This window comes from Boleophthalmus pectinirostris, unplaced genomic scaffold, assembly GCF_026225935.1.
Source record: "Boleophthalmus pectinirostris isolate CB_2022bp ecotype Guang Dong unplaced genomic scaffold, ASM2622593v1 HiC_scaffold_16, whole genome shotgun sequence".
Classification (NCBI taxonomy): Eukaryota; Metazoa; Chordata; class Actinopteri; order Gobiiformes; family Gobiidae; genus Boleophthalmus; species Boleophthalmus pectinirostris.
The window spans coordinates 34,303,424-34,327,654 of record NW_026571095.1 but is presented as its reverse complement, the minus strand read 5'-3'; the positions used below and the strand labels follow the sequence as shown (position 1 = coordinate 34,327,654).

The 24,231-nt window shown below is 42.4% G+C and overlaps 2 protein-coding genes across 2 annotated transcripts in view; one reads left to right on the top strand and one right to left on the bottom strand.

Annotated features, from left to right (window-relative positions):
* LOC110164246 (junctophilin-1-like) overlaps positions 1–13,267 on the bottom strand; it is a 67,743-nt gene extending 54,476 nt beyond the window's left edge. Inside the window, exon 1 of the mRNA XM_055151458.1 lies at positions 12,718–13,267. Coding sequence (XP_055007433.1) covers positions 12,718–13,096 — 379 coding nt within the window. The 5' untranslated portion in view covers positions 13,097–13,267. The remainder of the gene's footprint in view (positions 1–12,717) is intronic.
* A 5,991-nt stretch (positions 13,268–19,258) lies between these two features.
* On the top strand, positions 19,259–21,432 carry LOC110164247 (peptidase inhibitor 15-like). The gene is made up of 5 exons (XM_020929282.1): positions 19,259–19,615; positions 20,254–20,372; positions 20,447–20,579; positions 21,101–21,216; positions 21,297–21,432. Exons 1-5 carry the CDS (start codon positions 19,259–19,261, stop codon positions 21,430–21,432), a joined length of 861 nt encoding a protein of 286 aa, XP_020784941.1.
* Positions 21,433–24,231: the final 2,799 nt, after the last annotated feature.

The following is a 24,231-nucleotide window of genomic DNA, read 5'->3' as shown; positions in this document are numbered from 1 at the left end:
CCACTTTATTTATATATCACATTTTACAAACAAAGCAGCTTCCAAAGTGCTGCGCAGAGATCATAAAACGAAGACAACAAAAAGGTAAATTGTTAGTATTTTAGTCGTAACAGTCCTAAAACAATAAAACCAGTAAAATCTAATAAAAGCAAGACCGTAAAAATAATAAAATAGCAGTAAATATTAGGGGTGTAACGATATCCAAGTCTCTCGATACGATATTTATTGTGATATTTTGCGCAGACTAACAAAACTGTTAATATGTTTCTTTTTCCTCTTAAAATGCCTTGACAAAACTTAATCCAAAGCACTTTTAAGACTTAAAAGTGTTAGAACTGTTATTTCTTCTTGTCGTCTGCACTGAAATGGAGCAAAGGATCATGGTCTATGTAGTTCCCTCTGTCTTTTTTTTAGCTATTGCTGCACCGTAACTCTTCATTTAAGTAAAGAGAACCAAAAATAAGAAAACGAAAAAAAAACAACTATTTTCTTTATTATTTGTCTCTAAAACCAAAATGAAAAAATGGATAATGATTTGTTTTTTTCAGTTTTTGATTTTGTGTTTAAATGAAAAATGGAAAAAATGGATAACGGATTGAACCAGGACTGAACCAGGACTAAACCAGGACTAAACCAGGACTAAACCAGGAGTGTCGGGACGGGCCTGGAGGTGCGTCCGCGTAGACTGATCAGGACCGAGACCATGACCAGACCAGGACTGAGATTGGGACCAGACCAGGACTGAGACCAGGACTAAAACAGGACTACACTAGACACTACTGGTCTGGTCTCGGTCTGGTCCTGGTCTGGTCTCGGTCTGGTCCTGGTCTCAGTCCTGGTCTGGTCTCAGTCTGGTCCGGGTCTGGTCCTGGTCTGGCCTCGGTCTGGTCCTGGTCTCAGTCCTTGTCTGGTCTCGGTCTGGTCCCGGTTTCAGTCCTGATCTGGTCTCGGTCTGGTCCTGGTCTCAGTCCTGGTCTGGTGTCGGTCTGGTGTCGGTCTGGTCCTGGTCTCAGTCTGGTCCTGGTCTAGTCCCGGTCTCAGTCCTGATCTGGTCTCGGTCTGGTCCCGGTCTGGTCCTGGTCTGGTCTCGGTCTGGTCCTGGTCTCAGTCCTGGTCTGGTCCTGGTCTCAGTCCTGGTCTGGTCTCGGTCTGGTCTCAGTCCTGGTCTGGTCTCTGTCTGGTCCTGGTCTCAGTCCTGGTCTGGTCTCGGTCTGGTCCTAGACTCAGTCCTGGTCTGGTCTCAGTCTGGTCCGGGTCTGGTCCTGGTCTGGCCTTGGTCTGTTCCTGGTCTCAGTCCTTGTCTGGTCTCGGTCTGGTCCCGGTTTCAGTCCTGATCTGGTCTCGGTCTGGTCCTGGTCTCAGTCCTGGTCTGGTGTCGGTCTGGTCCTGGTCTCAGTCTGGTCCTGGTCTAGTCCCGGTCTCAGTCCTGGTCTGGTGTCGGTCTGGTCCTGGTCTCAGTCTGGTCCTGGTCTAGTCCCGGTCTCAGTCCTGATCTGGTCTCGGTCTGGTCCCGGTCTGGTCCTGGTCTGGTCTCGGTCTGGTCCTGGTCTCAGTCCTGGTCTGGTCCTGGTCTCAGTCCTGGTCTGGTCTCTGTCTGGTCCTGGTCTCAGTCCTGGTCTGGTCTCGGTCTGGTCCTGGTCTGGTCTCGGTCTGGTCTCAGTCCTGGTCTGGTCTCGGTCTGGTCCTGGTCTCAGTCCTGGTCTGGTCTCGGTCTTGTCTCAGTCTGGTCTCGGTCTCAGTCTGGTCCTGCTCTGGTCTCGGTCTGGTCCTGGTCTCAGTCCTGGTCTCAGTCCTGGTCTGGTCCTGGTCTCAGTCCTGGTCTGGTCTCGGTCTGGTCCTGGTCTCAGTCCTGGTCTCAGTCCTGGTCTGGTCTCTGGTCTGGTCTCGGTCTGGTCTCAGTCCTGGTCTCAGTCCTGGTTCAGTTGCAGTTTAAGTCACGTAAACGGGAAACGGTCATTATCCGTTTTTTTCCTTTTTTCATTTAAACACAAAATCGAAAACTGAAAAAAACAAATCATTATCCGTTTTTTCATTTTGGTTTTGGAGACAAATAATGAAGAAAATAGTTGTTTTTTTCATTTTCTTATTTTTGGTTTTATATAAAAAAAAAAGGAATGAACGAATGATACATTTTCTTATTTTTGGTTTTATTTTGAAAAACAAATGAATAAATGACACACAGATTCAAAGAGACTTGTAATTCGATATATTGTGACGGTCCTTGATATTATTGTGAGAACTTTGACGATATTTCATATATTGTTACATCCCTAGTAAATAAATAAAATAAATATAAGACACAGAACCATAACCTTAACTATAACTGTTCCTAAACTTCATTCTGGAGTGAACGCACTGCTTTAACGTCAGCTTTTTCTTCTTTTATTTGTGAGTGTGAGTGTGGGTGTAAGTGTACATGTGCAGTCCCGTGCTCTAAAATAAGCGTGTGAGTCTCGCTGTGTCGAAGTCTAAGTTTGTCTGCAGCAGGTGTGGAGGGTCTGAGCTCCAGACCAGCAGCTCCTCCCGACACCAACAACCACCAACAACCACAGAGAACTCACCTCCACCAGCGGGTTTTTTAGAACACTACTTTTTCCAATTGTTTACTGTTGACCAAAATGTATTTTTGTATTTTTATTGTATTTATTCACTATTTTACCATTTAAATCAGTTGAGAACACTTTCTGATTTACAATGACGACGTGGCCAAGAGGCAGAATAAAACAAAAGCACAAACAGAAAACACTCACACATCAGCTGTTAAGGATTTGTGTGTGACGTGGGATACTGGAGGTCAACACTGGGATTATTCAGTTTATTTCAATATAATCATGGCGACTTTAAACAGAGCAAAAGACATAAAACTGTCTGAAATCGCCAGCTCGTTAAATCAGAGTCATAAGAAAGATATAAAGCTAAAGTCGTCCTCCTGGGTTGTGGTCAGTGTTGTGCAACTTCACACTTTTCATGAACTAGTTCAAACTTCAGTTCACACATGTTCAAAGTGAACAGTTCATGTTCATAGTTCACAATTTTAATTTAGAACTAGTTCAAAGTTCAGTTCATTTTATTTTTAGGTGAGATATGTGAATGAAAGGCTGAACTAATTTTTCAAACTGACTTCCAGTTTACAACAACTTTACAACATATAAACATAACAACTCCAGAGCCACATCAGCCCGTTTGACATTATAATGTGTTTAATTCAGATTTGCCACATTTGTTTATGTTTTACAGAAACAAAACTTAAACCCGCATGGCTAATTTACATAAACTGTGCTGATGCATCAGCTGTATGTTCTTTCTGTGACAGTGAGACGTCACTGCAACTTTTCGACGTAACTAGAATACACTGAAAGTGATGACGGTGGCTCCACCTCATGCGCTCGGCGTGTGTATGTAACAGCACGTCCTGCACGCGAAGATTTCAGAAAATAGGATCCATCCTATTTTTTGACGCTCTACGTGAGCATAGGCATGTGTCCCCGTCAAAATACATAGACAGCATGAATCTTTGGTTGTATTTGTGCGTTTACCATCAGCACATCGTGCTCCCAGGGCAAATCTGCGTCGTGTGAAAGAGCCCAGCTCCAGAAAGACTGTTAATTAATGCTTTGAAATGTACTTTTGAAATCCAGGCGTTTGCCCTGGTCAGTCTGTACAGAAGGTAAATAGAAGCTTATTCAGCTGTGAGTTTCACTGTGGACCTGATACAAATGACTAAACGTGCCCAGTCAAGTTTGATTGTCTTTCCCATTGACAAACACAGACCTGTGCCGCACATCCTGCTGCAGCTGCCTGTGGAGCCGCCTTTGTGTTGACGCGTGGCTGAAGTTTCACGACGTTAAGCGTGACAAAGCTGACGAGTGCCCTTGTCACTCGACTCATCAGATGAAAACAAATTCCGACGTTTAATTGAATCCCAACAGTGACGTACGTCGTTCATCTCACATAATTTGAACAAATTCACATTCAAGTTCTTGATTTACAAATGTGTTGTGTTCAGTTCAAAGTTCACTGAAAAATGTATGTGTTCAATGAACGCGTTCTTTTGAACTCGTTCATGCACAACACTGGTTGTGGAATAGATCCTGATCTAATTCCGATGGTTCGCTTTGTCAGTTTAATCAACACTCGCTCTGTGCACAACCTTTAGTATCCAGATATTCACAACTACTTCATTCGACATCGTCCTACACCAACCAAGAACTGAAAAGCTACACAGGGTTAGAAGCGTAGGGCAGCGGGATGTGTGAGATCTTTGTTGATCACCAAACATCACATCTGTCCCTGATAACAGCCAGAGGAAGTAGAACAGGGGTCAAAATCAGAGCCGGAGTGATGGTGGAAATAGAGGCCGGGGTGGGAGGATTCAGTGCTGGTACACTGGTGAAAAAGATACTTTTGGTATATATCATTTTATTTCGTGTAAATCCCTTCTTGGTTTGCGTGGAGCTGGTCCCTCACCAGAAATGAAATGTTGACTGCACAGACGATTGTTCTCAGTGAGCTCCATCCCCCTCGTTTTATTCTTTTTATGTCGCTCTCCACCTCTGTCTGCGATCTTTATCAGCCGGGATCAGGTAGAAAGATACTTTGGCCTCCTTCTTCAGCAGACTGACTCCGTCCAGAACATCCAACACCAACACAGGTCAAAACTATTATTATTCAATTAAAATTTTATCACTACTACAACATACTACACGTTGGTCCAGGTGGATAGTTTGATCTTCAATATGGCAACATCAGCACCAGATCACGTGGTTTTGTGACACAGACGCAAAACCTTAATAACATGAAACAGTGAATAGAGACAGTGAAAAAATTGCAGATTAAAAGATAAAAGTGTAAAAAAAAACATGTAAAAATACTCTTTTAAAAGTCGACAGAGGTAAAAACGAACTAAGTTTTAAAGTTTGTTGAAGGTGGATCCAGTCACTTGCTGCAGAAAGTTTTTGTTTTGAGTTTTTTGACTCATGACCACGTTCACGTCCTTCCTTCAGTCGAGCACTAGAGACTTACTACAGTAGAACAGAAACAACCAGATTACATCAACTACAATTATAAGCAACATTTCCTCTGAAAACGCCTTATTATTGTCTTATTTATCAAAGCTGTTCACCCTTAAACTCCACAAGCATGTTCCAAACAGAGGTGAGACAAAAATATCCAAATATATATCATAAATATCGTGGGCTGCTGCATCAATATATCGCCAAGAGTATTTTTTTGTATATTTTAATAAATTATTTTGTTATGGAGCTACAGTTTTGTTGTTTGTTCACTGTTTTGGTGATTAAAATGTTTGTGTTTCATATGAACTTTCCACAATAAGTGATTTAACAAAGACTTTTAGAATCTCAGCCACGATTTTTTATTGAACCGTATCGAATCGTTTTGAAATATATATCGTATCACATCGAAAGTGCACTGTATCGAGATATGTATCGTATCGACAACTTCTTAATGATACCCAGCTCTAGTTCTGAAATACATGCCATTTTTTTATTCTCTTTTTTCATTCTCATTTTATTCTCTTTTTATTATTATTTTTTTAAATTCTCATTTAATTCTCTTTAATTAATTAATTTTTTTTTTTTTTTTTAAATTCTCATTTTATTCTCTTTTTTCACTTTATTTTTTTCATTCTTTTATTTATTTTTTTCTTCTTTATTATTATTATTATTATTATTATTATTTTTTATTTTTTTTCTATGTTTATGCTCCTGGACGTGTTTAAAATATGAAATTTCAATCTCTGAATTCTTAAAGCTGCACTGTGTAATTTTTCTGTTGGAGCACACACAGTCAGACGGTGTTGCTTTGTCTGGAATGTTACACAATATTCACACTTTTTAGAGTATCTGCTGTCGACCTGAAATCTCCAGCACAGGCCGGTGTTTAGTTTTGGTCAATCTGCAGCCGAAAAAATACACACAAAACTTTAGATTAACAAATAATAAAAATTTGTGGCCCAATACCGAAACCGAAACCCAATATCAAATGCGATCGTTACATTTTCACAATTTCTTAAATATTGTGAAACATAAATGGCCTTGAATACATTTTAGACATGTTTTTAAAAAGTAAATGTTGATTTTATATTCTTTAAGTATTCCAGTAGCCTTTCCAGTAAATATACCAATAAGTTTTTCATCCATATTAGAATAGGCCTTCAAGCAAAACAACAATTCCAAAAAAAAACCTGAAGTGCGTTAAAATGGATAAACCCTCGACAAATGAATTATTGTCCTTTTGGCACAAATCTGCCATTTCTGTCCAGCGACTAGGCCAGGAATCAAAACACAATAAACGGTTCGCAAAAACCCTGGAAGTGCGAGTTCGGGCACCAGCCAATCAGCGAAGAGACATATATTCAGTGTTGTCAACGATTCCCGAGATCGAGGATTTAAAGCCGGAACTAGGGACGGGCATTCGATGAAATTTTCTTAATCGATCGTCGGAAGAATTAATGATCGATTATCGGTTAATCATTAACGTTTTTAATATTAAAATGATCATCATTATTATTACTATCTGCACTACTAATCTGCATAAATAAATTCAACTTTACGACATATAAACTGTAACGACTCTAGAGCCACATCAGCCCGTTTGACATTATAATGTGTTTAATTCAGTTTTGTTCAACTCTCACAGAAACAAAACTTAAAACTGCATCGCTAATTTGCATAAACTCAGTGAAGATAAAACTCCAGCTCTTGTGTCGCTGATGTGGTTCAACTTGTGTTGGATTAAAAGACATGACTCAGGTGAATACAGGTTAGTGTGACCAGATTTGTGTTTGTCAAAACCAGGACAGCGTACGGGGGGAGGGGGGCGGGGCCTCGTCATCCACATTGCGCGACTCTCACCTGGAAAAACTTTTTCCCACTGGACACAGAAACATATGTTCCTGCTTTATACACTGTGCACATGGACTCACACTTGTCCCCAACGCAACGGAAAGTGTGGAATTTCTTGTACAAATCATTGTTAAATACACATTTGTGCTTCGGTTCGTTGCAGACTGACCCACTGTTTGTGTTTGTGTCTCGCTCCTTCTGATGCAGAGACACATGTACACACCTGTTTGGTCACGCTACACACAGCAACATACATTCGGTTTGTCGATTAAAATTAACGTAATCGATGAAATGATCAATTATCGATTAATCGATTAATCATGCCCATCCCTAGCCGGAACAAAGAGAATGTTTGGTGAATTTTATCAAGGGGAAAGACGTTATTGTCCTTCTTCCTACAGGATTTGGGAAAAGCTTAATAAACCAGTTATTATACCAGTTTCATACGTCACAACCAAATAGCAGCGATTGGTTAAATAAAAAAAAAAGTACCCGCCTACTGTTGAACATTGTGAGGTCAGACGGTTTCTACAAAGTGAAACTGGCTCATGAATCAGGCTAACAGTAGACAGGCTCAAAATGTAAACACGAGGCTCAAATAAACGTCAATAAATGTGTGTTTGTAACTTCACGCACTTACATTTCCACACTGACGGGATTTTAAAGAAAAACCAAATCGCCGCGTCACTGCACGATGTTCGACTGTGTCATCGTGTCACAATATTCGGACTTACTTTTAACTCACTCCACCAAAAAGCGAATGTGGCTTTTTTTTTTTTGCAATATTCAGTTACAGAATATGTTTGGTTCCCGAATATTTGACGCATTCCTACTTTAAAGACTTTAAAAAGACAACTGCAAAAAAACTGAGTGCACTGGTTTCTTAAAGGTTTGTGGAAAAAAATGGGCTTGGGGGAAGGTTGAGGTTCGTTTGTTTTGTTTTATATTTAAATTATATCATTTGAGGGACATAAATAGGATCTACACATTGGACCAAAATATCGTCTTACCGGCCGTCAGTTGCTCTGTTTTCTAAATAACCGGTGTTGACATCGGCCGTCAAATGAACCATCTACACTGTACGACATTAAATTTATCTACTTCCACCAAGACAAGCAAGTAAATCCATCAGGTTCACTCGCAGGTCTTGATAATTGTAGTAGTTGATAATTTGCAATTTTCGTCATCAATATCGTTTGATTGATTCGTTTTTATTTCGAGTTTGTGCCAAAAAAGAAACAATAATCACACAAACTATATAAACAACAGAAAAGCACGTTTCTTGAAAAGAAGCGGGAAGAAGAAAAACTTGTATTAACCCCCCCGTTCATGACATAGTTTCAAAAATAATGTGGTTTCTCATGAACATTGATCACGAAATTTTACAAATATTTATAAATAGTAAAGTAAATTTCATACTACGGTCGTACAAATTAATAATAATGATAAAATAAAAATAAAAAACACAAAAGTTTAATGTTTATAATCGTATCAAAAAATATGATCAAAATACTCCCTACCACTGTACAACAACTCACCTTTATGTAACAGATAATACTCCCTACGACTGTACAACAACTCACCTTTATGTAACAGATAATACTCCCTACAACTGTACAACAACCCACCCTTAAGTGACAGATAATACTCCCTACAAACTGTACAACTCACCATTATGTGACAGATAATACTCCTACGACTGTACAACTCGCCATTATGTGACAGATAATACTCCCTACGACTGTACACCAACTCACCCTTATGTAACAGATAATACTCCCTACGACTGTACAACAACTCACCCTTAAGTGACAGATAATACTCCCTACAACTGTACAACAACTCACCCTTAAGTGACAGATAATACTCCCTACAACTGTACAACAACTCACCCTTAAGTGACAGATAATACTCCCTACAACTGTACAAAAACTCACCCTTAAGTGACAGATAATACTCCCTACAACTGTACAACAACTCACCTTTATGTAACAGATAATACTCCCTACAACTGTACAACAACTCACCCTTATGTGACAGATAATACTCCCTACAACTGTACAACAAACTCACTTTTACGTAACAGATAATACTCCCTACAACTGTACAAAAACTCACCCTTAAGTGACAGATAATACTCCCTACAACTGTACAAAAACTCACCCTTAAGTGACAGATAATACTCCCTACAACTGTACAAAAACTCACCCTTAAGTGACAGATAATACTCCCTACAACTGTACACCAACTCACCCTTAAGTGACAGATAATACTCCCTACAACTGTACAACAACTCACCCTTATGTAACAGATAATACTCCCTACAACTGTACAACAACTCACCCTTATGTGACAGATAATACTCCCTACAACTGTACAACTCGCCTTTATGTAACAGATAATACTCCCTACGACTGTACAACAACTCACCCTTATGTGACAGATAATACTCCCTACAACTGTACACCAACTCACCCTTAAGTGACAGATAATACTCCCTACAACTGTACAAAAACTCACCCTTAAGTGACAGATAATACTCCCTACAACTGTACAACAACTCACCCTTAAGTGACAGATAATACTCCCTACAACTGTACAAAAACTCACCCTTAAGTGACAGATAATACTCCCTACAACTGTACAACAACTCACCTTAAGTGACAGATTAATACTCCCTACAACTGTACAAAAACTCACCCTTAAGTGACAGATAATACTCCCTACAACTGTACAACAACTCACTTTTATGTAACAGATAATACTCCCTACAACTGTATAACTCACCTTTATGTAACAGATAATACTCCCTACGACTGTACAACAACTCACCTTTATGTGACAGATAATACTCCCTACAACTGTACAAAAACTCACCCTTAAGTGACAGATAATACTCCCTACAACTGTACAACAACTCACCCTTAAGTGACAGATAATACTCCCTACAACTGTACAACTCGCCCTTATGTAACAGATAATACTCCCTACGACTGTACAACAACTCACCTTTATGTAACAGATAATACTCCCTACAACTGTACAACTCACTTGTATGTGGTCCGTGGGGCACCTAGGTAACGTTGTAGTTGAGAACGCACTAATCGAGACCAAGACCAGTCCGAGACCACGACAAGACCAAGACCTCTGAGGGTCGAGACCAAGACCAGACCGAGACTTTTAAAGGCCGAGACCAAGACCGAGACTTTTAAAGACCGAGATAAGTCCGAGACTTTTAAAGGCCGAGACTTTTAAAGACCGAGACAAGACCGAGACTTTTAAAGACCGAGACTTTTAAAGACCGAGACCGAGATAAGTCCGAGACTTTTAAAGGCCGAGACCGAGACTTTTAAAGACCGAGACAAGACCGAGACTTTTAAAGACCGAGACTTTTAAAGACCAAAACCGAGACTTTTAAAGACCGAGACAAGACCGAGACTTTTAAAGACCAAGACTTTGAAAGATCAAGACCGAGACAAGACCAAGACTTTTAAAGGCCGAGACTGAGACAAGACCGAGACTTTTAAAGACCGAGACAAGACCGAGACTTTTAAAGACCAAAACCGAGACTTTTAAAGACCGAGACAAGACCGAGACTTTTAAAGACCGAGACTTTTAAAGACCAAGACTTTTAAAGATCAAGACCGAGACAAGACCGAGACTTTTAAAGACCGAGACTGAGACAAGACCGAGACTTTTAAAGACCAAGACTTTTAAAGATCAAGACCGAGACAAGACCGAGACTTTTAAAGGCCGAAACTGAGACAAGACCGAGACTTTTAAAGGCCGAGACTGAGACAAGACCGAGACTTTTAAAGACCGAGACAAGACCGAGACTTTTAAAGACCGAGACCGAGACAAGACCGAGACTTTTAAAGACCGAGACCGAGACAAGACCGAGACTTTTAAAGACCGAGACTTTTAAAGACCGAGACTTTTAAAGACCGAGACTTTTAAAGACCAAGACTTTTAAAGATCAAGACCGAGACAAGACCGAGACTTTTAAAGACCGAGACAAGACCGAGACTTTTAAAGAGACCGAGACAAGACCGAGACTTTTAAAGACCGAGACCGAGATAAGTCCGAGACTTTTAAAGACCGAGACAAGACCGAGACTTTTAAAGACCAAAACCGAGACTTTTAAAGACCGAGACAAAGACCGAGACTTTTAAAGACCGAGACTTTTAAAGACCGAGACTTTTAAAGACCGAGACTTTTAAAGATCAAGACCGAGACAAGACCGAGACTTTTAAAGACCGAGACTTTAAAGACCAAGACTTTTAAAGATCAAGACCGAGACAAGACTGAGAGTTTTAAAGGCCGAGACCGCGACTTTTAAAGACCGCGACTTTTAAAGACCGAGACTTTTAAAGACCAAGACCGAGACTTTTAAAGACCGAGACTTTTAAAACCGACTTTTAAAGGCCGAGACTGAGACAAGACAGAGACTTTTAAAGACCGAGACTTTTAAAGAGATCAAGACCGAGACAGACCGAGACTTTTAAAGACCGAGACCGAGACTTTTAAAGACCGAGACTTTTAAAGACAAGACCGAGACTTTTTAAAGACCAAGACCGAGACTTTTAAAGACCGAGACCGAGACTTTAAAGACCGAGACTTTTAAAGACCAAGACTTTTAAAGGCCGAGACTGAGACAAAGACAGAGACTTTTAAAGACCGAGACTTTTAAAGATCAAGACCGAGACCAGACCGAGAGTTTTAAAGACCGAGACCGAGACTTTTAAAGACCAAGACCGAGACTTTTAAAGATCAAGACCGAGACTTTTAAAGACCAAGACCGAGACTTTTAAAGACCGAGACCGAGACTTTTAAAGACCGAGACTTTTAAAGGCCGAGACTGAGACAAGACAGAGACTTTTAAAGACCGAGACTTTTAAAGATCAAGACCGAGACCAGACCGAGACTTTTAAAGGCTGAGACCGAGACAAGACCGAGACTTTTAAAGACCGAGACTTTTAAAGGCTGAGAAATAGTCACTACAGCAGACCCCTCCCACCACCACAAAACGTACAAAAATAAGAAAATAAATTACGTGTCATAAAAACAATGTTTTTTTGTTTGTTTTCTTGAATCGTTCAGTGCGAGATTGTGCATAAAACTCAAAATTTTTACGAACATGTGCTTAAAGAGTCGATATTACACTCATTTTGTTCATCACAGATCATCATATTACCTTGTTTTGCTTTGAAAATGCAATATCGACCAAAAACAACATATTAAACCCTCCCCGTGCTAAGTCACTCCCCCTTCAGAGCGATATCACAACATTAAAACGCGGTAGAAAACTCCTAAACTCACTCGTCGGCGTTGGTTGGCGAAAACGAAGCAGTAAAATCATTACGACGTGTTTTGCGCTGAGGGAGTTTGAGAGTTGAAAGTGAACACCGAAGCCAAAAGCACCACCTCGTGACATCAGCGGGTGGAGTAGAGCCTTTTGAGGTTTTGAAATGGTCTAAAAGTGCTTTCATAAGGCGAATCAAGCTCCACCAAAACACCACTCTGGGGATGTGGACCAGAGTTAAAACGGTGTACGAAAGTCAAAAGGTCTGGCACAGTATGAGCCCTTTAACCTCACAGTCCAGGATTAACACTTCCAAAAGAATCTGTATAGAATAAAACTTCAATCAAAAGTAGCTCTTATCAAATCTTGGGATATATTAAAATACTCATGGAGCTTAGGGTTAAGGTTTTCAAACGATTCAGGAGCCACTGGTTTTTTTGTTTGTTTGTTTTTTTTGTTTGTTTTTTTGAGTCGCTGTGGAGTCCCGCTGCGCTCCGCTCGGCTCCTGCTCGAATCTTCTTTCTGTGCAGGGAAAGTTGTGGGACTTACCTCCGTCTCCGTACGTCTCCACGCCGTATCCGTCCTGCAGGCCGTTGGTCCAGGTGCCCTCGTACCTGGCGGGTGTGTTGAGGCTCTGGCGCACCCCGTAGCGCCCCTTGTAGCCGTGCGCCCACTCGCCCCGGTAAATCCATCGGCCCTTGTTCTCCACGCCGAGTCCGTGCCGCTTGCCCTGAGCCCAGTAGCCCTGGTACTGGTTCCCGCTGGGCCAGGTGTAGGTGCCCACTATCTCGAAGCCGTTGGACCAGGAGCCGGAGTACTCCCCCTGACCCTTGGGCCCCGTGCACACGCCGTGGCCGTGGGCTTTACCGTCCTCCCAGCCCCCGCAGTACGTACCCCCATCGTCAAAGTCGAAGCGGCCGCCCGTCATCAGACTCGCGGGAGAGGAGCCGGCGGGCTGCGGGTGAGGTGAGGTCTGCGGGCGGGGGAAGGATGAACCGTGAGGGGCCGCTGAGCGCGCGCGGCCCGGATCATGGGCAGAGAGCGGGAGACTGAAGCGGCAGGAGGGATGTGAGAGGCGGCCGCCACGACTACTCTGTGCTCCCCTGCTGCTGCTGCTGCGTGTGCTGGGGGCACCCACTCACTGACAGAGCGGCTCCCCCGCTCCAACACTGGCACCCAGGGGAGAGCGCATCCGGGCGCGCCTTTCACAATAAAAGCCCAACGGAAAAACAAATACAAGCGGCAGAGGAAGATGGGCAGTCCAGAGACTCCCACAGACTCCCACAGACTCCCACAGACTCTCAGAGACTCTCAGAGACTCTCAGAGACTCCCACAGACTCCCACAGACTCCCACAGACTCCCAGAGACTCCCAGAGACTCCCACAGACTCCCACAGACTCCCACAGACTCCCAGAGACTCCCAGAGACTCCCACAGACTCCCACAGACTCCCACAGACTCCCACAGACTCCCACAGACTCCAGAGACTCCCAGAGACTCTCAGAGACTCCCACAGACTCCCACAGACTCCCACAGACTCCCAGAGACTCCCACAGACTCCCACAGACTCCCAGAGACTCCCAGAGACTCCCACAGACTCCCACAGACTCCCACAGACTCCCAGACTCCCACAGACTCTCACAGACTCCCACAGACTCCCAGAGACTCCCACAGACTCCCACAGACTCCCACAGACTCCCACAGACTCTCAGAGACTCCCAGACCTCCTCTGTAACTTCCTCTGCAAAACATAATCAATGCTCTAATCATTTAGACTCATTTAACATAATCAGAAAAAAATCTTTTGTCACGTTCACATAGACTTCTCACAGTTTAACCAAAACTTACTCAAGTATAAGTAGGCTACACCAGGTATGTCCAAACTATGGCGTGGGGGCCAAATGCGGCCCTCAGACAAATTTTTCTTTGCCCTCAGACTTCCAGGTGAATTGGCCCAAATGACCTTGCATCAATGAAAAACTATTTTTTTTACTGCAAGTTTTTTGAAAATCTACTTTGATAAAGCGAATATTGAATATTTAGTGTTTGGTTTTAAGGATCTTAGCATAAATAAAGACTGATGGATCATTCTAACGTGTGAAACATGCACATATTTCAGCCCTCTGCTTCATCTGTGTTTACATATGTGGCTCTTGATGAAAAAAGATTGGACACCCCTGGGCTACACTGTGAAAAGGCTGCAGGAGTAAAAGTGTCTGAGTAATACAATCTCAATGTAACTAAAACGTTATTCAAGTAAATGTATCCTTATTTATCTGTAATAGATTTAAGATGCATTTGTTTTTATGCTGCCAATATTTGTTCAGATGTGAGTGTGTTTTAGGCTCAGGTCTGTAACACTACACATGTTTTAATTGTTCTGGTGTAATAATTTAGACTTTGTTGAATCAAACTCTACACGATACATAAAAAATTAAATAAGGCTGAATACTGAGTCTGGCATAAAGGAGAGGTTTTATTTTGAAGGCAGGAAGAGAGCGGCGCTGCGCTGTGACGCAGCTGACGCTCCTCGGTAACACCTGATGATATTTTTAGAAGTTCTGGGACTGAAATGGTCGCGCTGAAAAGCTCAGACAGACTGCGCTCGGACACACGTCCTGGAGTTGATTCAGGCCGTTTGCGTAAACAGAGCGCGGAGCGGAGCGGTGCGGGGCATGAGCGTGATTGATGCGCATCAGGCGCCGCGTTGTAAAAGCGCAGTTGTCGCTTCGCGTCAAGCGCGCAGAGGAAACTCCGCTGAGCGCGCGACTCTGGCGCCATCTGCTGGTGACCACAGCGCAGAGCGGGAGAGGTGCGGGGAGTGTTTGAAAAATTAAGTTTTGTTTATGGTTACGGTTGGTTTTATTTTACAACTATTGGACTATTGAAGTTTTGAACCGCACTGCGCCCCCCTGCGGCTGTTTCAGTGAACTACAGCAGTAAAGTAACTCTTATAACATTTATCATGACATAATCCTAAAACTGAGTTGGTCAGAATTGTTCTTTTATCTCACAAAGATGATGTTTTCACCTGGTTTCTTGTAGGTTGAATGATTGATTTCATGTTCAGTGTTTCTCCACAGAACCAACCTCAAACACACGCATCACCCACATGACACGACAATTCTCCATAAATACAAACACATGATACAGAACTGTCCACTGAACTGTACTACAGCTTCACAAACCTGACACGACGTGCACTATTTACTTTAGCAGGACGCATGACTGTTTTGTGGTAACGCTCTGAAGGGGGAGTGACTTAACATGGGGAGTAAGGGAAAAAAGGGGAGCATCAAAGTATGAGAGAGAAAGAGAGAGAGAGATACAGAGAGAGAGAAAGAGATTGATTGATTACATTTATACAGCGCCTTTCAAGATCCCCAAAGCACTTTACTGTTTGTTATTCAGTCACTCCACACTCAGTGGTGGTAAACTACTACTGTAACCACAGCTGCCCTGGGGCAGACTGACAGAAGCGAGGCTGCCAATCTGCACCATCGGCCCCTCCGACCACCATCAACACTCACGTGCACACCGTACTATTCTAGGCAATGTGGGTGAAGTGTCTTGCCTAAGGACACAATGACAGTTTTTTGTCACTGGTGCCCCCCTGTGGCTCCTGATGTTCCCAAAGGTCCCATCCAAGTCCTGACCAGACCCAGCCTGCTTAACTTCTGAGATCTGACAGGATCAGGCTTTGACAAACTGGTATGGCCATGAGAGATAGAGAGAGAGAGGGAGACAAAGAGAGAGACAGAGAAAGAGACTAACAGAGAAAGAGAGACCCAGAGAGAGAGAGTGAGAGACAGAGAGATGGAGACAGACAGAGAGACATGGAGAGAGGGATAGAGACACAGAGAGACTGTGAGGGAGAGAGACACACACACACACACACACACACAGAGACAGAGAGAAACAGAGCGAGAGACAGACAGAAAGAGACAGAGAGAGACACACATAGAGCAAGACAATGAAAGAGACAGAGAAAAGTAAAATACTTTGTCTTTAAGATTTGTTAAGACATTTTAAATCTCACATAAACTCTCTCTCTCTCTCTCTCTGAACGCTGAAGTCTGTGTTAAATGTGTAATTCCTCGGGGGGATGTAAGTTGGAGTTTTTGGAGTCCCTGTGAGGCCGGAGCAGAGCCGCCCACAGACTCTCGATGAGCTCATGCCCCGTTACATCTTAATGTTTCTATATAAGGACATAAACCTGGTTATCAGATGTGCGGGGCCGTGCGTTTGTGTGCCATCTGAGCTCACTGCCTCCAAACTCACACCGGCCGCTCAGCAGAGACGCAACAATCACACAAATATCAACAAACTCACACTCAGCAGAGACGCAACAATCACACAAATATCAACAAACTCACACTCAGAAACAATCACACAAATATCAACAAACACACTCAGCAGAGACGCAACAATCACACAAATATCATCGTAAACAATTATCGTGTCGTCAGAAGTGTCACGGTAACATCTTGGGCCGTCACAGTCAATCAAATTACAAGTCTCTTTGCTTAAATTTATTGTTGTGGTGCAGGAATAAGTAAAAATAAATCAATAAATAAAACGGAGGGAACTGCATAGACCAGACGTGGTCCTGGTCCAGTTCCCCGGCCACATTCGGTCCTTTGGTCGACTCTGACTGGACCCTTTGAGACCATTTGGGTCATACATGGACTAAAGATGTATTACTTTTATTTTAGAGGTGATTTTAATGGTATTTTTGTAAACCAGAACTTAGCCAAGTCTAAACCAGGTCTAGACCAGGTCTAAACCAGAACTTAACTGGGTCTAAATCAGATCTAAACCAGGTCTAAACGAGGACTAAATCAGGTCTAAATTGGGTCTAAACAAGGTCAAAACCAGGTCTAAACCAGGACTAAATCAGGTCTTAAGCAGATCTATACCAGGACTAAACCAGAACTAAACCACATCTAAACCATGTCTACGCCAGGACTAAACCGGGACTAAACCAAGACTACACCATGACTAAACCAGAACTAAACCACGTCTAAACTATGTCTAAACCAGAACTAAATAAGGTCTAAACCAGGACTAAAACAGAACTAAACCAGGTCTAAACCAGGTCTAAACCAGGACTAAACCAGGTTTAAACCAGAACTAAACTAGGTCTGAACCAGGTCTAAATCAGGTCTAAATCAGGTCTAAACCAGGTCTAAACCAGGTCTAAACCAGAACTATAAACCAAGTCTAAATCAAGACTAAACTGGAACTAAACCAGGTCTAAACTCAAGTCTAAACCAGGTCTAAACCAGATCTAAACCAGGACTAAACCAAGTCTAAACCAGGTCTAAACCAGGTCTAAACCAAGTCTAAACCAGGTCTAAACCAAGTCTAAACCAGGTCTAAACCAGGTCTAAACCAAGTCTAAACCAGGTCTAAACCAGGTCTAAACCAGGACTAAACCAAGTCTAAACTAAGATTAAATGGGTTTGGTGTAATTTTATTTATTTTTTTATTTTTTTTTTTTTTTTTTATAAAGAAATACAATTAATATTTTATAGAATTTAGTTAAGAATTTTGGCCCCTATTTTCTGTTTCTCATGTGGCCCCATGGAAAAAAAAAGCAGCCCTCTGACATTGACCATAATGCCATTACTACATGAAGAAACAATAATAACACTAACCATATTTGAATGTTATTTATTTGGATGAGGACAGAACCAAACTCTTGTCAAGGCATTTAAAAAAAAAAGAAAAAGTAGCATATTCATTAAGCTTCACAAAGATCGTGAAAATATCCTGCCGAGAAATTTAAATATGATTACATCCCTACTGCTCAGGAAATGCCGGATGTAGTTTCACTCATCCCCAACTCAAACTGTACGATCAAATCTCGGGGTTTAAAAGTTCACAGTTTATGGAACGACTTCAACACGAGAGGCGATGAACAGGAGCTGGGCATGAGGTGTTAATTGGTTCTCGTTACCGCATGATTAAGCCAAAACTGGGCCCGATCCCAAAAACAGTAGGCTCAGAAAGGGCCAAAACTCACACAGTGTTCGCCCGACTTAAGTGGGATAAATGATGATCTGGTGTAAAAAGAGGATCAGCGTGTCAGAGCTGTCTGGGACGACTGCTCTAACACTCTGTAAGTTTTCTCCATATCACCCAAACTGTTGCAGCTAAAACCTGGAGCACTTCCTGAACATGTGAGACTCAACCTGTTTAAATCCAGACTCAAAACAGTTCTGTTCCGCTGTGCATTTGACGGAAAGGTTTTAATTCTGCTCTCTTCTCTCTTATTTAATGCCTCTCTCTGTTTTTTTTATCTTTATGGTGATTATTTATGTTTTGATTTGTTTGTATTGTGATTTTAATGTATTATTTATTCCGTAAAGCAATTCTGAATTACGCTGAGAGAATATTCACTAGTTTCATGAATTTGCAAAATGATCTTTAGTTACTTCAGCGGTGAGTAGAGTCGCCAACAAATGTACTCAGTGTTATTTCAAAATAATATTACTCACGTAGAAGTACAAAATAATGGTTCAAGAAATGACTAAAATAAGAGTAAAGAAGTATTTGGGGCTACTCAAATAAGAGTAACAGTTGGAATGTAACACATAATATGAAGGACAAAACATGAAATGATGCGCCAAATCAGTTTTTTTGTAAATGTACAGTGGGAAAAACAACCAAAACCTTCACTCTAGTAAGAGTACAAATAAGTCAAATTGTAAGAGTAAGTATGTTGCTATAAGTACTCTTCAAAGTACATTTAGGAAACGTTATTCAAGTAAATGTAACTGAGTACGACCCACCTCTGCTTACTGTACTACAAACTAATACATGAAATAAGATCGTACTACAATATCAAGATAAAACCATTTGGAATCAGTGTAACTCTTATCTGACTGACCTGCCTCCTCCTAGAAAAACAGAAAATATTTTTGTGGAGCCTATGTCCCTCCTCCTGGACGTGCTCTCAGGTTTTTCATTGGTGAATTATGACAGAATGAACAGGACTCCCCCTCCTCACTGATCCACTCACTCAGTTCACGGAGAGTTCCACTGCAGCTCTGCTCAGACCTCGAGCAGCGCACAGTCCTCAGCGATGCCCCTCCTGTGGATCCTCTGGGCTCTGTGGCTCTGCGGACGTGTGCACAGCAACTCTCTACCCTCTGTCCAGGACCACAGCCTTTCTACTGGAACGCAAAGAGACCAGGACCACAGTTCTTCTTCTGGCGCACATGGGGATCAGGACGACAACCCCCCTCCTGGAGCTGACAGGGACCAGAACCACGCTTCCCCTCCTGAAACTCAAAGAGACCAGGACCACAGCCCCGCTCCTGGAACTCACAGGAGCCGTACCAGACGCTCCATTACCCAAAGTGAGATGCTGGCCATACTGGACTACCACAACCAGGTGCGGGCGCATGTCTACCCCCCTGCCGCCAACATGGAGCTCATGGTGAGGAGTTTTTAATGTCAGATGTTTGGGTGTTCGCCAAGTGCACTTAGAGTGTGTTTATATGAACGAGCTGCAGAGCTGCTGTTAGACGTTTGTCTGATTATTTGGATAATCTTCAGCGAGACAGTGGGTCTGTCAGATGAACCTGGGTTTGTCAGGTGAACCTGGGTTTGTCAGGTGAACCTGGGTTTGTCAGGTGAGTCTGGGTCTGTCAGGTGAACCTGGGTCTGTCAGGTGAGCCTGGGTTTGTTTGCTTGTCACTCAAAAGTATTTTTCTGCTGTCACCTGCACATAAAGCCTTCACTGTGTATTTCACATCAGGTGAAAGAAAAGAACACCGCGTATAATGCCAGAGAGCACGTGCATAAATATTCACAGGATTCTGTCCTCTTGAAGCGACTTGTCATAGAAATAAGTTTGTCGATCAGGTGATGAACTCTCACGTGACTCGTGGTGTGTGTTTGGGGTGATTGTATGTGAACAAGACTTGAAGAAAAGAATAACAATCCAACATGACATCTGAATGAGATCTGTCTTAACAGCACACGTGTGTGTGTGTATGTTTCACTGTACACACACACACACACACACACACACACACACACACGTGTATTGTATTGATGTGTGTGTGTCTCCAGCAGTGGGACACAGAGCTGGCTCAGTGGGCGGAGGTGTGGGCGGCCTCGTGTCAGTGGGAGCATGGCCCCGCCCACATGCTCTCCTTCTTTGGGCAGAACCTGTCTGTGAGAACCGGAGGGTGAGTACCTGCTGACCTGATGGACCTGTGTGTCAGGACACGAGTGAGGATGATCTGAAATATTCTGTTTGCAGATACCAGTCTGTGCTGCAGCTGCTCACGCCCTGGTTTGAGGAGGTTTTCTACTATGTGTTTCCGTATCCAAATATGTGCCGCCCCCTCTGCCCCCTCACCTGCTACGCCCCCATGTGCACCCACTACACACAGGTGAGACCCGCTACACACAGGTGAGACCCGCTACACACAGGTGAGACCCGCTACACACAGGTGAGACCCGCTACACACAGGTGAGACCCGCTGCACACAGGTGAGACCCGCTACACACAGGTGAGACCCGCTGCACACAGGTGAGACCCGCTGCACACAGGTGAGACCCGCTGCACACAGGTGAGACCCACTGCACACAGGTGAGACCCGCTACACACAGGTGAGAAAAGTGTGCCCACACCACGAACTTTATTGTGCTGCTCACGTAGGTGCTTAAGACGAACTACATTAGAGTCAGTCCAAATAATTATTGCCTGTTGTGAACTGTGAATTTGTGTCCTACCTACAGGGATGGCAGAAGTGGAAGTCAGAACAAATGGAGGATGTTTAGGGTTTTTTATACTTGGTTCTTAGAGTATTTCTTAACTCTGCAACGTATTTCTTTGCAAACACAGAAAAAACAGTCAGTCTCTGGTAAAAGCTCTAACCTTCTCCCTTCTCATCCCGTGTGTCGTCCTCAGATGGTGTGGGCGAGCACGAGCAGAGTGGGCTGTGCCCTGCACACCTGCTCAAACATGTCTGTGTGGGGCGCTGTGTGGAGAGACGCCGCCTTCCTCGTGTGCAACTACTCCCCCAAGTACACACTTACAGTACACACCTACACGATCATGTGTGTGACGTGTTTGTATCTTTACTCATGTGTGTGGTTCTGTGCAGAGGGAACTGGATCGGCGAGGCCCCGTACAGAGTGGGCGTGCCCTGCTCCATGTGTCCCAGCACCTACAGGGGGCGCTGCAGTAACAACCTGTGTGTGCCAGAGCCACAGTCCAACTACGTCACCTGGTTCAAGTGAAGGAAATGATGAATCCAAGCACACCTCTGGGGACATTACTCGGACGTGTTTTCATTTCCTGGAGACTGATCCTAAACTTAACCATAGTCACTACATGTCTGCTCTTATCCTGTTTTTACACATGTCTGAACTTTAAACCATGTTGTTGATCTAACACACAATTTACATCATGGGGACCTGTTTTATGTCTCCATAAGTGCGGCAGGTCCCCATAATGTTACATCACACCCTCACACTCATACAAACTGTCCGTACAGTAAACACACAGACACTGTGAGGAAACCTGAAGCAGATCTGCAGCTGGACCAGAGTCTGGTTCTCCAAATCTGAGCCTGGACTTTGATCAGGATTCAGGAGGAACTTGTTGGGTCCTGATCGTCTCCACTCTGCAGACGGATGTTTCCCAACATCTGAGCCACATTAGGTGTACACAGGTAGGTCAAAGTATCTCTGGCCTTTTGGCTTCATAACTTTTTACTCACGTTATTATCGCGTTGTAGATGATTGTGTTTCTGTTCACTAAACTAATGTCACTGCACTGAACTTTTGTGTGAGTCAATATACTGTTGACATTTTGTTTTATTCACTAAACTTCAACATTTGTCATTACCATTTTATAGGTAATGACTTTTATTCACTAAACGTTTGTTTCTCATGACTGTACTGTAGTTGTGTTGTTACTAAATTGTTGTAATTACCACACATTAGCTCTTTGTTACTAACTATAACTATCATTAATGCATAGAAGTTATTTTTAATATAGTGTAGACATGCTGTGTCGATTCTCTAAAGTACGGAACCCGAGAGGGGTCACAACAAACACAAACACTGCAACAAATACAAATGCGACAACACAACAAAAAGCCACAACACAACATATTAAAAAAGCCACAACGGAAATGACCGCGGGACTCTATTTTAATGCAAACGCCGCAACAAATACAAACGCCACGACACAAACGCAAATGCCGCAACACATTAAAAAGCCACAACACATCAAAAAGCCACAACACATTAGAAAGCCACAACACATTAAAAAGCCACAACACATCAAAAAGCCACAACACATTAAAAAGCCACAACACATCAAAAAGCCACAACACATTAGAAAGCCACAACACATTAGAAAGCCACAACGGAAGTAACCGCGGGAGTTTATTTTCCGACGGACCGATCAAGCGGCAAGTGAAGAAGAAGAACAATGAAAGAATAATGATAAAACAATAAATTACTTTTACTTACATTTCCAACTTCTCTGTTCCTTTACTTTTCACGTTGTAGTTCTTCTTCTTCACTTGTCGCTTGATCGGTCCGTCGGAAAATAGAGTCCCGCCGTCACTTCCGTTGTGGCTTTTTAATATGTTGTGGCTTTTTGTTGTGTTGTGGCATTTGCGTTTGTGTTGTGGCGTTTGTATTTGTTGCGGCATTTGCATTAAAATAGAGTCCCGCTGTCATTTCCTTTGCAGCTTTTTTTGGTGTGTTGTGTTTTTTTTTTTGGTGTTGTGTTTTTTGTTTTGTTTTTTTGGTGTGTTGTGTTTGGTTTTGTTTTTTTGGTGTGTTTGGCTTTTTTGGTGTGTTGTGGCTTTTTTGTGTGTTGTGGCTTTCTTTGGTGTGTTGTGTTTTTTTTTGTGTGTTGTGTTTTTTTGTTTTTTTTGGTGTGTTGTGTTTTTTTTTTTGGTGTGTTGTGGCTTTTTTTGTTGTTGTTTTTTTTTTTTGGTGTGTTGTGGCTTTTTTTTGGGGTGTGTTGTGGCTTTTTTTTGGTATGTTGTGGCATTTGCGTTTGTGTTGTGGCATTTGTATTTGTTGCGGCGTTTGCATTAAAATAGAGTCCCACAATCATTTCCGTTGTGGCTTTTTTTGGTATGCTGTGGCTTTTTGTTGTGTTGTGTTTTTTTTTTTGGTGTGTTGTGGCTTTTTTTTTTTGGTGTGTTGTGGCTTTTTGTTGTCTCGTTGCATTTGTATTTGTTACGGCGTTTGCGTTTGCTGTGACCCCTCTCGGCTTCCGTACTAAAGTCCTTCTCGTGCTGTCGACGTTTATGTTACTCACTCTGGTCATAATCTTATGTCAATATTGTACTGTAGATGTTTATTCAAAGCTGATGTCATTACTGTACTGTAGGTGTGTGTTTTGTTTTTATTCACTAAACCAATATTACATTACTGTCAGAATCATTGTTTTCACTGATGCCGTAATGGAGATGTTTGTTTTTACGTTCAGCAGGTCATGTTTTTACTCGATAAACTCGTCGATGTCATTGCCAAACTGTAGATTTTTCTTCACAATCGTACTTGATATATTTGTTTTTACTCGCTTAAATGTTGTCATTACCGGACTGAAGCTGTTTCTTTTGACCAAATAAAGTTATGTCATTGCCACGTAGCTGTATTTTTAACCATGGTGCTTATTTAACTCAATCATTGTAATTAACACAATTTAAGGTGCATTTCAGAGTTAAATCAATAGAACAATGTGGTTTTGTTACTCAATACTATGACATAGGTGCTCTTCAATCAATAGTCATGTGTTATTTTGTATAATAAACAATAAAGTTATTTTTTGTATTGTCTTATTGCACTGATATTTGTGTCATTACTGTGTGGTCTTGGCTCTGTGGTCTGGTTGGCACTTGGACGGGAGACTTCTGGAAATTCCAGTTGCCACAATGGAACCAGTGGAAAAAACATTGTCATTGTGTCCTTAGGCAAGACACTTCAACCACATAGTCTGGTACAGGGTCTCCAGTGTTTTTCCTCCAGTGAGCTTTTCCTTTTACAAATTGAAACCGCCAGAGAGCTGCC